This window comes from Pelodiscus sinensis, chromosome 5 (assembly GCF_052426305.1).
Source record: "Pelodiscus sinensis isolate ZL-2025 chromosome 5, ASM5242630v1, whole genome shotgun sequence".
NCBI lineage: Eukaryota > Metazoa > Chordata > Testudines > Trionychidae > Pelodiscus > Pelodiscus sinensis.
In genome coordinates, this window is record NC_143056.1 from 42,090,646 (window position 1) to 42,104,178 (window position 13,533).

Consider the following 13,533-nt stretch of genomic DNA (forward strand, 5'->3'; position numbering starts at 1 on the left):
GGGCCCAAGATAGCCATCAATGCTTTTCCTTTAATCTGCTGCATGGTGAGATTGAAGGCAGTGAAACATGATCAGGGTAAGCACGACCTTTCCCTCCCATGCAATGGGCCACCCACAGCTTCTTTCAGAGTAAAAGGGTGGGAGTGATCACTCTTTCTCTTTCCTTCTGTTCAGCTGGCAAAGATGCAGCGGTGCTATGGCTCCCCACTGAGCAAATGAGTGTTGTTTTCCTTCTGTGGGCAGGATGCGATCCATTTCTCTGCCACCTCTGCCCTCCTGCTTTAGAGAGGAATAGAGCCAGCTTGTAAGAAGGCCTTATGCTCGTAGCTCTGCAGGGGTATCAGGCTGCCGGCATGGGTGGCTAACTTGGAATGCCTCTAATTCCAGAAGGGCTTTATTGATTCTTGTTATGGTGGGGTATGGAGTCAGATCCACTTTAAATCTACAAAGGGAAGAAAGATGCAGTTAGAAACTCCTCGCTCACAGTCCTGCCGCAAGCACTAAGGGGGAGTTCTATGGAGTCCTTGCTCCATAGACTCAAGGGTCCATGATCAGCACACCACTCCAATAAATTCAAGCAGGAAAGAATAATTTGGTCAATTGAGGCTTAGTTCGCACCTGGAAAAAAGGTGTGATTTGATTGTATATTAGCAAAACTCTCTCCAAGGCTCTACTTCGACCCGCTAATGTGTGAAAGCTGCCTTGTCTTTGCTAGGATTTTACCTTGTATGTATTGCATCATGTTGGTTAGCAAGTGGCCAGAATACACCTTTTTACCTAGCATGGATGGCCCCATTGGCCTTACAGTCCCTCTCTCTTTTTTTTTTAATGAAGTTGTTAGTCAGTATGGTATCCAAGCACCTTCTCTCCTCCTCTGGTGTGCAACATTGTAATGCTGGCTGCAGAAGGCTCTTTCAATAAGGGCTTCCATTAACCCTAAGAGCCTGTGTTTCCCATGCTTTCGGCAGAGATGGGGACACAGAATCTGGTCTGTCTCAGTTCATGTGGGGGCAGGTGACAATCTTGGTCTAGAGGCATTGGGGAAGAAATCCCAGCACTTCACTTTTGTGAGCCCTCACAAGATCCAGTGTTTTGAAATTAAATGAAAAAATCATGGTGAGAAAGATATTCCAACAGAGCTGTAAGCGTGTGGGTGGGTAGTGCTATCCCAGTCGGCGTGCACGTCAATAGGAGAGTGGCCAGGCGTGGCCCTCAGTCAGGCCTCTGCTGTAAGAAGTAGGGATGTAGTAGTATAATTGATTAACGGATGAGCAAAAGCATATAGGTTAATGCTATAGACTACACACATTTCCCTCTCCCTGCCAGTATATTTGTCAGTCCTGGCTTGCGACAGGTCTGGGACCTACCTCTGCTGCAGCTCTGCATTTTGAGTGTATTAAGAGCTTGTGCCAGGTCCTGGGAGCTCAGACCCATCCCTAGACAGGGACTGCTGCCACCCCGTGCTGCTGCCTCTTTCTCTGAAGCAGCAGCATAGGGCAACAGGCAGCCGGTCCGTGAGGGAGCTAATGGAGCTGACCAGCTTCCACTTACCTCTCAGCATTGTAAACCTGAGGGACCAAACACAAGTCAGCCATTGAAACCTGCAATGGAGGGAAGAAAACTGGTTAAAAGCAATTCAAAACTCACCCTAATGCCCTTTAATGCACTGGTTGGAATTACAGATTGGCAGGCCCATTTTCCCCCTCAAAAGATCGTTCTTGGCACTTGCCCTGTTCAGCTGTGAAGTTACTGGGGCTCTATGAAGACCAGGGGTCTCCTCTAGTGTCTGGACACCAGCAGCATACAGACAGGGCCAAGCAAACATCTTTTGTAACTCATGAGTTTTTGCCATCCTCATGGAGCCAGGAAATGGAGAGCTGGCCTCGTCCTACAGCTTGAACCTCTCTAGTCCAGCACCCTTGGGACCTGACCAGTGCCGAATGAGAGAATTTGCCAAACCATGGGAGGTCAATACTATCTAGCAGCTTTACCAACTCTTCCAGTGCTTACTGGGTTCTTGGAAGACATTTAGGGGCAAATTAGAGCTAAATAACAGCACAGAACACAGAGCCATGACTGGTAAATAAACTTTATGGTATGGTGGGAAACTTAGCCACACCTATGATAAGTGGACATTTGGCTAACTAAAATCATGCCGGACCATAGATGTTACCAGACCAGAGTGCTGGACTAGAGAGATTCAGCCTGTATGTGAAATGCAATGTAATGGCTATTCCCCAAAAGAAGAAGAGCTAGGGCAGGAGAGCAGGTAATAGGCTGAGTTGGATGCATGCAGTCCTGCTTACGATGATGGGTCCCAGGGAATGCTCTGTCTGCATATACCTAAAGCACAGGTTGTGGTTGTATTGTGAGTGCAAAACCTTTAACCTCCACCACCATGTGGGAGATGTTTTTATCCCAGTCCTAAATAAACTCTGGGCTTTCAGTGCCTTCTGCAAACTGTGCTATCTGATCATCTTACCTCATCCCCAATGCAGTAATGCCCAGCTGTGTGCTGCAGGATCCGCTCTAGAGCTGCAAGAAGAGATGGTGCACTTGATCAGGAATCAGCAACTCCCATTTTCTAGGTCTTACTGGTTGGGTTTTGAAGAGCTAAATTGCCAGTAGCCTTTTGGATTGAGTGTTGCAAACCAAGGTAATCTGAGCTGGCTGGAAGGGAGCAACCCAAGGCAGCACTTATTCTAATTGGAGCCGAGGAAGGAGGAGTCACTAGCCATTTTGGAAACAGGATGGCTTCAAAAGTACAAAATAAGCTGCTTCTTCCCTTCCGCCCCTCTCCTCTGTTAGTGGCAGGGAGAGGCTTCCCTGCAAGAACAGATTACCAAGCAAACTGGGAAGAAGAAGAACAGGAAGGAAGGTTCAGGATGCAGGGAAGGCCAGTGAGACTCCTGTACTCCTATCGCAAGGCACAGGAACAAGGAGGCCCACAGTCAAATTAAAGGTGACCTACTGAAGAGGAAATAGAAATGATATTTTATGCCTGCTACAATTAACCCATGACTGGGACACTTCTCCCATGGATATTGAGGCAACAACCTTAGTACCATTTAAAATAAAGTGTTATACAGTTTGTGAATGCAGAAGGCAACTGCAGGGATAATGAGTTTAATGTTGTTAGTCCTTTTGTATTAGGGAATGAGCTGACTGTTAGAGGGGTCAAAAAAGAATCACTTCCTCCCCTCTTCCAGATGTGACATTGGAGTATCAGATATTTAATTACTGCTGGATGTGAGTTTCTGGATCAGATGGGCCACTGGTCTGCTACAGCATGGCAGCAGATGATACCAGACTGGATGGCTCACTGTTGTGTTCCTGTGCAACAGAAAGCAGGATTTTGGACCACATCACCTACCACATCACCATGTGTTGATTAATTCAATGCAGATGTACCTTGGAAACCACATGTGATATAGTGTTGAGCCCATTCCAACTTCTTCTCCCCTCCCACTCGTTTCAGCATACTCAGGTTCTAAAGAGGCCAGAGAGTCCTCAAATTAGATTGATCCATCAGACTGTAACTTTCCACAGGCCATACACAAAACAAGGTGAGAGCTGGGTCTAAACACTGTCAATCCCTGGACCCAAAATCAGCCTTAGGTCATTATAGGTGTCAGTCTTTTAATGACAGACCCACATATCCCAGTTCTTTCTCAAAATTGCCCTTCCTACAAAACATCACACTCCTTTGCCTGCAGCTCTCTTAGCCCCTGCCAAGAGGCACTAATGCCTGCAATTGGCACCTGCCACACTACTTGTAAATTCAGCTCTTCTTGAATGGAAGCTCTGGGGTCCCATGGACATTTCTCATGGTCACAGCATGTGCTCTTTGCAGGAAATGTCTTGCTCTTTTCACTGGCGAAACAGGTAGATGCTGCTAACCACACTTGAGCATGGATTTGATTCTATGCCACTGTGTGAGATGTGCCACCCTATTACCTGTTAGCAGTTTCAACAGAATGATACTGTTACAATCTTTGAGAGAGACAGCCAGTTGCAAAACCAATCTGGAAGTCCCATTTGCCTGTTTGTGATAGCACAGTACCTGCAAGGGCTGAATGCCAGAAACAATGTGATCTGAAATCATCCGGGCTTGGGCTCTCTTCTTCAGATCTTGAGGCAGCAGGCTGGGGTTGGGCCGGGTCTCTTCCAAGTACTGAATTATGGCTAGCTGCAATGAGCAAGAAGAGATGGGTGAGATACTGGAAGGCTGGGGAGAAGAGGCCAGCCCCATTGCCTGGCAAAGCAGCAGGAATTAAAGACAAAGATTTCCTTCTGAAGCCTGGCTTCTGAGTAGAGGTTACCACCATGCTAAATAATGTGGTGCTTTATTGTGATGTGGAACTACTTCCCCGAGGAAACTGTGTGGAGCCCTCCTGGCTCATCTCACAAGCGATCTCTCCCTGGCAGAAGCAACCAAAAAACAAATTACTCAGTAAAAGGTGGGATTCTGAAACAGCAGATGAACTGTGATCACTAATATCAGGTGCTTTTGTGCTCATACAGAATAATCACTCAACTGAAGAGAGAGAGCACTTCCCATGGCAGACTCCTTGCAGGAGCTTTTTGCTATTCATTTTCCAGTCAGGATCAATTTCCTAATCACAGATTCTGTGTGTTCTCTAACCCAAAGACTAGGCACTCTGTGAGGTCAAAGTACTCCCTTTTGGCAGCAGGACAGAGTAAATTATTAATGGACAGAGCTGGCTGGGCTACTCACAGATTGAGACAGGAGGATGCCATCGATTTTCAGGGCTGGGACCTGCTGCATTGGATTCACTGCCTGGAATTCTGTAGAAAACTAGAGAGAAGACATTGGATTATACTGTAGCTAAGAAGAGTCCAGTATTCCCCTCAAAGTCAAAGCCTCAAGGCACCACAGCTCGATACATGATTTCTCCATGATCTGATTGTTTTGTAGCAGCATTGGCTAGCACTACCCTGTCTTCCAGTTCCCCTGCTCGCAAATGGATATATACCCTTGCTTTCTCTGCTACTGGTGAAACCTTGAGGCTTCTCCACTATGTTTTCCCATTGTCTCCTTGCTCTGCTTCAGTCCTAATGGTCTTTGTACATTATGACCCTCCTTTGGACACCAAGAGGCACTCCTGTTGAGGCCTAGAAGGTCGCTCCTGGTGCATAGTACCCTCACATTATCCATTGACCAAATGACAAAGCAAGATCTACCCTGATCTCTCTCCCCTTCCCAGCACTGTAAGTTAACTAGCCTCACTGTCCTCATGCTTAGCTCCCATGTTGTCATATGCAGATTCCTCCTTCAGTACTCCTATAGGATTGTGCTGCAGGCAGTCACTCCCAGTGTGGTTCAAGCATCTCTGTGATAAATACCTACATTTTTGGACTATACTTGGAAATCGCAGCACCCTGCCTTTATTGCCACCACCTGATGAGCTTGGTTCCCCCATACCAAGTGAAGGTAGGGAGCCTGCATGCAGCCTACTGGATAATGTTACTCAGCCATTAGAGAGGGAAGAAGACTGTTAGGTTCCATGCAATCTGTCTTTTTCCTTCTCTCCTGGAGGCAAAAGCTGGATGGTGAGCTTTCTGAGCATGCTATACAGCTCTAATTCCTCCAAGCAAAAGTGCTCAGGCCTCTTCCTATGGAAAAATAATTTCATGTCATAATGTATGTGAGTTTCAGAACATTTTCTTGATCTCAGCTTATGCTTAAGTCAAAGTAGGAAGCGGGGAGAGTTGGGGATCCTGAAGAGGTCAGAGGCAACAGTTAGCTGTAGAAAAGAAGTCTGGAGTGAGCTATTGGACAGCTTTTTTCCCAATAGGCAAAATAGATCCCATTTCCTTTGAGCTCTGATGATTCTGACCTGCCAGATTTCCAGTGATGCCTAAGCTTAGCCTGTGTGCCAGTTTAGGGGGAGGTTGACTGTAGTTGCCCTCTTACCTGCTGTCCGCCATCCTTCAAGAGGTTCACTGGTTCCTGATCATAGGCAATTCCCTTCAGAGCCAGTGCTAGAGGGAACACAACATAGAGACTGAGAGGCAGAATGAGCCAAAAAGCTAAGTTCCAAGGAAAATGGATTTACGGAAGTTTCACAGTCTCGATTGAAGACACTGTTTAAAACCAAAACAAGAAACCTCTTTTCTTTCAGAGTGGTTGTTTTAGATCTCCTGTGGCAGAGAGTGCCTCTATCATGCCATGCCTCTTAGTACTTGTTGGAACCACTGAGGTCAGTATTAACACTCTATTGAATAACACTCATTATACCTTTCATTACAGCCTCTTAGGGCACAGAGTCAGTGCCATTTCTCTTCTGTCAAAACCTTATTTTAACTTGCTCCCATCCAAGCACTGTCCAAGCCGTACCCTGCTTAGCTTGCAGGAGCTGATAAAATCATAGATTTTGATGTAGTATTATTGCAAGCACAGAACATGGCATTTTTAAGGAATGTGGGAAATACGAATATCTGGATTACATTAGTTTTATGGAGATATGTCCCTCTAACTAGCTTTAGAGAGTGTCTGGGGAAAAAAGAAATTACCAAGGGCAGCGGAGAGCCTCCAGAGCCCATTACTGAGAGGCCAGGCCTGAGAAGGAGAGCAGAGATCTATACTGTAGAAGGTGGGTAGATGGCTAAAAGTTTGTAACAAACACACAAATATTCCTTCAGCTCCAGTAAATATCTTCTTTATCAATGGCCACTGGAGTTTCAACTAGGTACATAAAATTGTTATTCTATCCATCCCTTACTAGCCCCTTTCCTTCCTCCAAATGCAAATTAATTCTGATGTTTACTCTTTTCCCCCATCCTCCAGAAGTGGAGGCAACCCAAAGTTACTTTTTTAAAGTTGCATGTTTGTTAATCTCTCTCTCTCTCTCTCACTCAGTAGGTCTCTGGTTAGTGAAGGGAGTTAGTGTTCAAGAAAGGTGGTGGGGTGACAGTTCCAGAGCAATGAAAAATTTAACACCAGATCTTACCTATTCTCACTCTCCAAGAGCAGGAACTTCGGAAATAACTATAAAGAACCGGCTGAGGGGGGAGAGAAAGAAAAGTGGATTACAAAATGGTAATGCTAGCAGTTTTCTCAGCTAGAGAAAGGAATTTTTCATTCTAACCTTTGAAAATTTAATCATTTCATGCATTTTAACAAGGACAAGTCAGGTGAGTTTGAGCCCTTAAAAATGTCTCTTTATTGCTTTCAAACAGTAGCTTCTTTACCATGCCATTGATTTTTAAATTAAATTCTCCATTGCGTACAATGAGATTCTTCCTTTGAAACCTCAGTGGCTCAGCCAGTCCTTTGAGCCGTTCACAGACCTGAATGTTCCCAATCTGGAACTTAACTATTAATCCAAGCAAATGCTGAGAATGCAGGAAAGTTAATCTCCACTTTAACTATGGAAGCAAGGAAACTCCCACAGCAGCTTTAAATCCTTTGGATCTCACCTTTCCAGAGGAATCCATGGTCTATGTGTGTAGTTCACTCCAAAGAGTGAATGTTACATGATCCTGCCTTTTCTTTTCACTCAGCTGGGGTGGGGGAAGGCTCTGCCCTTACAGCCAATGAGAAAAATGCCAGAATCCAAATTCTTAGCTTCCTGTGTTTAAAAGATTCAGCAACAGAAGTCGATAGGACTGAGGTTCTGTTCGGAGTGAATACCCTTTACCAGACACATTTATAATTCTCTTTAGGTTGATGTATTGAGCCTATCATCTGGCTCTTGTCATGATGGATAAAATATTGAGAGAGACTTATGGGTTGTTGGGAGCTGCCAGTACAGAAATATAACTCTGTGGGCTAACAGAAGAGAGTAGATTCTAAAAATATAGTTTCTGTTATCACTGGCAGGTCCTCTGAGCAGGAACTGTGTCTTTGTGTAAAACTGAAATATATAGTGTAACGTATAACAAAGGTCCTTCTCGGTACACAAGGCTTGTTTGTATTTCTTATTAATACATAACAGATCTCTAGCTCCTTTAAAAATCCAAAAGCACTTCAGAGACATTAATAAATTAATCCTCATGTGCTACCTCCTCTTCTCCTCCCCAGAATGCAGAGTCATCATAGCCCATGTTATAGAAGGAAACACAGTACCAGAGAGAGGAAGTGACTTGTCCATTGGCCCATTATGTGATAATGGCAGAACCAGAATTAAAACTCAGGAGTCCTGAGTCCCAGTCCAGCATTAAACCATTTTCATAGCTAAATATTACCTTAATTTACCTGTTTACAGAATGTAAATGTTTGACTGAATTATCCTAGCCAAAGTTCACAAGAGAAATGGTTGGTAGGATAGCTGGGAAGGAAGGAATGCTGCAGCATTGCCAGCTCTTGGGATTTTCCTGTGACACTCATGCTATTTTGTGATTTTTTTCACAAAGTGTCAGCTCCAGAAAGCCTAAGATTTTATGAAAATCTCAGCTTTCTTTTTTTAAATAGTAATTTTCTAGCTTTTATGGTTGCAGATGATAACTGGAAACCACAAACTCAAGGAATCAAAAACCAGAAGGCAAAGAAAATGATAAAAAATGTATTAACGTTGCTCATCTTTCTTTGGTAACTTACTCAGAATTTTTGAACACTTGGACTCGGCAATACCCTCCCTTTGCCCCTGCATTGACTGGTAGCAGCGGGAAGCGGAGCCACCTGGTCATATCCTGCTCTATTCTCCCAGCTGTGTGGTTCAGGGGAGGGATGGGCAGCGATGTGGCATTGGCAGAACAGAGTGGGTTGGACCTCGGTTGCTCCACTTCATGCTGCAGCCTGTGAGTGCGGTGGAGTGAGCCCAATCCTTGGTGCTATCAGCAGGTCTCCTGCTAGTTCTCCAGGCTGCATTGCTTGGGGGAGGGTGTGGAGCTAGAGAGGGAAGAGGCACTGGAGTGGATCAAGGGCGGTGGGCTTAAGGGAAGGGATGGCATAGGGGTAGAGTGGGAACAGAGTGAGGGGGTTATCCCATGGCCCACGCATCCAAGGGGCAGCCCTGCTGGCACAGACTATGGCAGGGGTGTGGCTGATGGATGGAGCTGGCTACTGAAGCTAGCATACAGTTGCCAAAGGCACTATGAAATTTGGGGCAATTTACCCCAAATTTCATGGTACCCTATGCAGTTACGTATTTTTCATATTGATAGGGACAGCCCTGAATTTAGGTCTCAATTCTAAAAGTTGTTTTACCTGGGCAATGCCCAAGTCAAGACAGTGAGGCTCTGTGCAGAGATAGGGGTATGCCTGGATGAGGCATACTGCAGGACTCAGGGTTTAAACTGAATCCAGGGATTACTTATCAAGGGGCCACAATTTCAACCCATCTCCCATAAAACATATGGGGTTGAGGGTAGCTACATCTTATTTGAAAATGCACAATCTGCACTTCAGATGTTTCTGAATTATTCCAAAGATTCTTCAGCTGAAGCTGCATTATTTGTAGAAGTAAGAGCTTCTCTTTAAGTGCAACCAGTACAAAAGAAAAAGCCCCAATTCTGTTTGGTTTCTGAGCCCCCTGTAGCAGTAAATACCTTCACTAAGGCACCACTCATCTTGCAGTTTCAGCACAGCTCTGTTCTCTCTGCAGTCCCTGAATGAACACAAGTCACAATGGTGCTAAAAATAGAATTGGCTGAAACATCCTCCTTCACTTGCTCTCTATAGGTTTCTTAAAGCTGCCAGTTTCATTCAGATAAGGCCCCAACCCTGCTATGAGAGTTGCTGGAATTCTGGGAGTAGTAGTTCTAGCTGCTTTTCCAGGCCTCAAAAGCATTTTGATAGTTTATGCTGAAAGTTTAGATTTTTGTGGAGATGAAAAGTTTTTTTCAAAATGCTCATATTAACTGAAATGTTTTAATATTTTCCCTAAAATATCAATGAAGAATGTGAATTTAAACATCCCTCTCTAAAGAAATTGCAACACAAAGTGTGTGCCATACAGGTCAAAAACCAGAAAGTGAAGCTGGCTAGCACTGAAAGTGAATGTGATCGATTAAGTGCTATTTTATTGACATGACAAACACTGTTAGTGCTGTGTGTGTCCAGCAGATGTATGTGTGGAAAGTGGAAGGACAGTCAGCGGTTGTGTCTGTCAGAGAATGGGGAGGGGCAATTAATGTGTGTATACTGCATGCACATATGAGATGTGTGTGAGGGGTGGGCAAGGCAGTTACAGGGTGTGTGGGGGTCTGTCAGTGAATGGGGGTATATAGTAGGTGTGGGCATGCATGTGAATTGTGGCTTTTTGTAGGCAATACAATCTGTGTGTGTGTGGTCTATCAATGGGGTGCAGTAGGTGTGGGCATGGTGTGTGGACAGGGGCTGTGGATGTGTGTGCCTGGGCGGGCAGGGCAGTCCCAGAGTGTGATGGGGGATTTATTAGTGGGTATGGAAGTGGCTGGCACTTGGGATGTTGGACAAATAGGCAATCTGTGTGGCTGGGGGTGTCAGTGGACGTGGGGTAACTGGTAGGCAGGGGGGTTGTCAGGGAATGGGGGAGGTGAGCAGGGCAGCCTAGGCGTGTCTGTCAGCGAATGGGGGATAACTGGCAGGCAGGGTGGCGCCGGGGGTGACTGTCATTGACCTGCCCGGCAGGCCAGTCTCGGGGTGTCTGTGATTGAAGGGGGGCGGGCAGCCTGGGGCCCCGACTGGGCCCGGGGTGAGGTGACAGGACCCCCCGTTCGGTGGCGTTTCCTGACTCAGCTCTTGCTTGAACCTGTCACGAGCCGCGGCGACGCTTCGGCCCCCCCCCCCCCGGCGCGGAGAACTACATCTCCCAGGATGCCATGCGAAGGAACGGGGCTCCACTTCCCGCGATGCCCTACGGCGCGGACTCCCTTTCCCTTGGTGCTGTGCGCGGGGGTGCCCGGCGTGTCGGGGCGCGGATGACGCTGGCGGCGAGGTGCTGCCAGGCCGAGACTGGCCCGCGCTGCGGGGGGCTCCGGCAGCGGCGATCCCGCAGGCCGGCGGGCGGGCCGAACCGTCCCTGTCCCGCTCCTCGCTCTTGGGCTCCCCTGGAAGCGCCAGTCGGTGTCTGGGCCCCGCTGGCCATCGTCACCCTCCTCAGCTTCGCCTCCCGCTTCTACCGCCTGTCCGAGCCGCCGCACGTCTGGTGAGTGGCGGCGGCACCATGGCAACGGGGGCGGGGCTCAGAGGGGCGGAGCCACGTCTGGGTCAGGCAGGGGCCTACTGCTGGGTTTAACTGTCGGTTGCTCTCTTGGGAAGGGGGAGGTGGCAGTTGGGTGGCTGCTCCCCTCCGGGTTGCACCTCATCGTGGCAGCGGTCCGCGTGCAGCGAGGGGCGCCGGGGTGGGCCGTTGGAGTGGGGCGATTGGCTGAGAGGCGCAGCTCCCCGCTGGCAGTAGCCACCCAGCGGCGCAGCATCCCCAGAGGCTCAGCATCAGTCTGCTTGACAAGCCGCGTTGCTTGTCTGAAGCTGTGAGCCCCAAGGTGGATGATGTTGAGGTCATGGCCTGCAGGGATACTTCCAGGGAAGGGATGCTCAGGGCTGGATTTAAGCTTTATGAGCCTCTGGGCACAGCATCTTCAGCACTGCCTTGCCTACAGCTGAGTTCCCCTTTGTGTTTTCTGTGAAAAATTAAATATTTAATCCATTTTTGATATTCAGGCGCTCCTTGAATGCTTAAATTGGAAGTCCAGGCTTGGAAATGCGTGGAGCAGGGGGCATAACTGAAGGGTTTAAGACAAGGGGTAGTAACTGCAGAAAGGAGACCTAGCTAGAAAATTATACAGGTTGAACCCCTCTAGTCTGGTACCCTCAGGACCTGATCAGTGCCAAACCAGAGAATTTGCCAAACCATGGGACGTCAATATTGTCTAGCAGCATTACCAACTCTTCTGTTGGTTACTGGGCCCATAGAAGACATTTAGTGGTTAATTTGAGCTAAATAACAGCACAGAACACGAGAGCCAGGACTGGTAGCTGTAAACAAACTTTATGAGACTGTGGAAAACTTATCCATATCCATGATAAGTGGACCACCGGATAACTAAAATCGTGCCGGATCACGGATGTTGCTGGAAAAGAAAGTGCCAAACTAGAGATGTTCAATCTGTAGTAAGCTTGATGACTGAACAAGCTGTCATGAGGATCTGAGAGAGGAGGCTCCAGTCACCTTTCGTGATGTGAAGTTGCTTTTGAAGGCTCTTCTGTCCACACTGGGTCTGGAATGATTGTCTGGAAAAATTCAGTCTTTTTAGTCCGCATGGAGACTGACTGAAGTGCTTCTGAGTGTGGTTGTCAAGTGCATTTCAATGGATGGGGGAATAAATGTTACACCGCACAGTAAATTGCACTAGTGTAAACAAGACCAAAGCACTATGAACATGAAGCTAGGTAATGTTCCTGGTAAAAAAACCTGTTCAGTTAGTTTATTATTTTGATGTAAAAACAAAAACATAAAAGAATAACTCTTTTGGGCTCACAATGCTTTTCCATTTAATAAAAATAAAAAAAATGTTGCCATAGTTGTTATGAAACTAAAATAAATACCTAGTTCTTATATCGTGCTTTTCATCGGTAGATTTTAAATCATTTTACAAATGGGGATCATTATCCACATTTTACAGATAGAGAGACTGAGGCAGCACATTTTCATCAATATTCTAATCATCAGTCAACAACTATATTATAAATAACAAATTTTCACTCTTCACATTCCCCTTCAAAATTGCTGTTTCCAATCACGTCATCCCTACCCATATGCCTGCTCTAATAGGCTTTGTAGAGTGCCAGGAAGGACAACTGATTTGGACTATTTCAAGGGTTCATGCAGTGAATGCCCTGCCAAGCATTTTCTTGTTATATACCAAGCAGGCTCCAGTTTGACCTCACTGTGGTACAGGAGAAGGTGTATCTCAGGTAAGCAGCTCCCAGGACATTTAGGCTACGTCTACACTGGCCCCTTTTCCGGAAGGGGCATGTAAATTTCACTAGTCGTCGTAGGAATAAGACCCTCCGGAAAAGGGCGCTTTTTCCGGAGGATCGGGGCCAGTGTAGACGCTCTTTTCCGGCTTTTTTAAAAGCCGGAAAAAAGCGGCGGACATTTTTATTTAAATGCCGCGGGGGATATTTAAATCCCCCGCGGATTTCCCTACGACGACTAGTGAAATTTACATGCCCTTTCCGGAAAAGGGGCCAGTGTAGACGTAGCCTTAGGGTTTAGGTGAGAAAACTAACACCTTTAAAGTGAACTTGCAAGCCAAAAGGCAGCCTGTGTAGATTCTGAAGTACAGGCAATCCCCGGGTTACGTACAAGATAGGGACTGTAGGTTTGTTCTTAAGTTGAATCTGTATGTAAGTCGGAACTGGCGTCAGCCGCTGCTGAAACTGATCAGTTTCAACCGCGGCTGAATCTGGACGCCAGTTCTAACTTACAGATTCAACTTAAGAAACCCAGGCGTTCCCAAGTCAGCTGCTGCTGAAACTGATCAGCGGCTGATTCCAGGAAGCCTGGGGCAGAGCAACTCTGCCTGGGGCTTCCTGTAGTCAGCCATAAGAACATAATAACGGCCGTACTGGGTCAGACCAAA

General features: G+C 46.7%; 2 protein-coding genes across 8 annotated transcripts in view; one reads left to right on the forward strand and one right to left on the reverse strand.

Annotated features, from left to right (window-relative positions):
- Positions 1 to 10: 10 nt before the first annotated feature.
- On the reverse strand, positions 11 to 9,644 carry GSTZ1 (glutathione S-transferase zeta 1). 2 transcript variants are annotated; one of them, XM_006134809.5, is made up of 9 exons: positions 9,514 to 9,644; positions 6,975 to 7,026; positions 5,939 to 6,006; positions 4,739 to 4,819; positions 4,064 to 4,189; positions 3,412 to 3,490; positions 2,483 to 2,535; positions 1,552 to 1,601; positions 11 to 442 (listed from the first exon to the last, which is right to left on the reverse strand). In XM_006134809.5, the coding sequence occupies exons 1-9, from the start codon at positions 9,532 to 9,534 to the stop codon at positions 316 to 318; spliced, it is 657 nt and encodes a 218-aa protein (XP_006134871.2). In that variant the 5' UTR covers positions 9,535 to 9,644; the 3' UTR covers positions 11 to 315. The 2 variants fall into 2 exon arrangements, with proteins under 2 accessions (XP_006134871.2, XP_006134872.2); XM_006134810.5 differs by lacking the exon at positions 9,514 to 9,644 and adding an exon at positions 7,444 to 7,565.
- Positions 9,645 to 10,306: 662 nt separating this feature from the next.
- The window catches only part of POMT2 (protein O-mannosyltransferase 2), a 47,371-nt gene continuing 44,144 nt past the window's right edge, over positions 10,307 to 13,533 (forward strand). For 4 of the 6 annotated variants that reach the window (XR_003091522.3, XM_025190556.3, XM_006134811.5 and 1 more), the window contains exon 1: positions 10,310 to 11,093. Coding sequence is in view for 4 of the 6 variants with exons in the window: in XM_025190556.3 (XP_025046341.3) it covers positions 10,768 to 11,093 (326 nt within the window). In the remaining 2 variants the exon portion in view is untranslated. Of the gene's footprint in view, positions 11,094 to 13,533 lie in introns of all 6 variants that reach the window. The other 2 variants (XM_025190557.3, XR_012903367.2) reach the window with 2 other exon arrangements.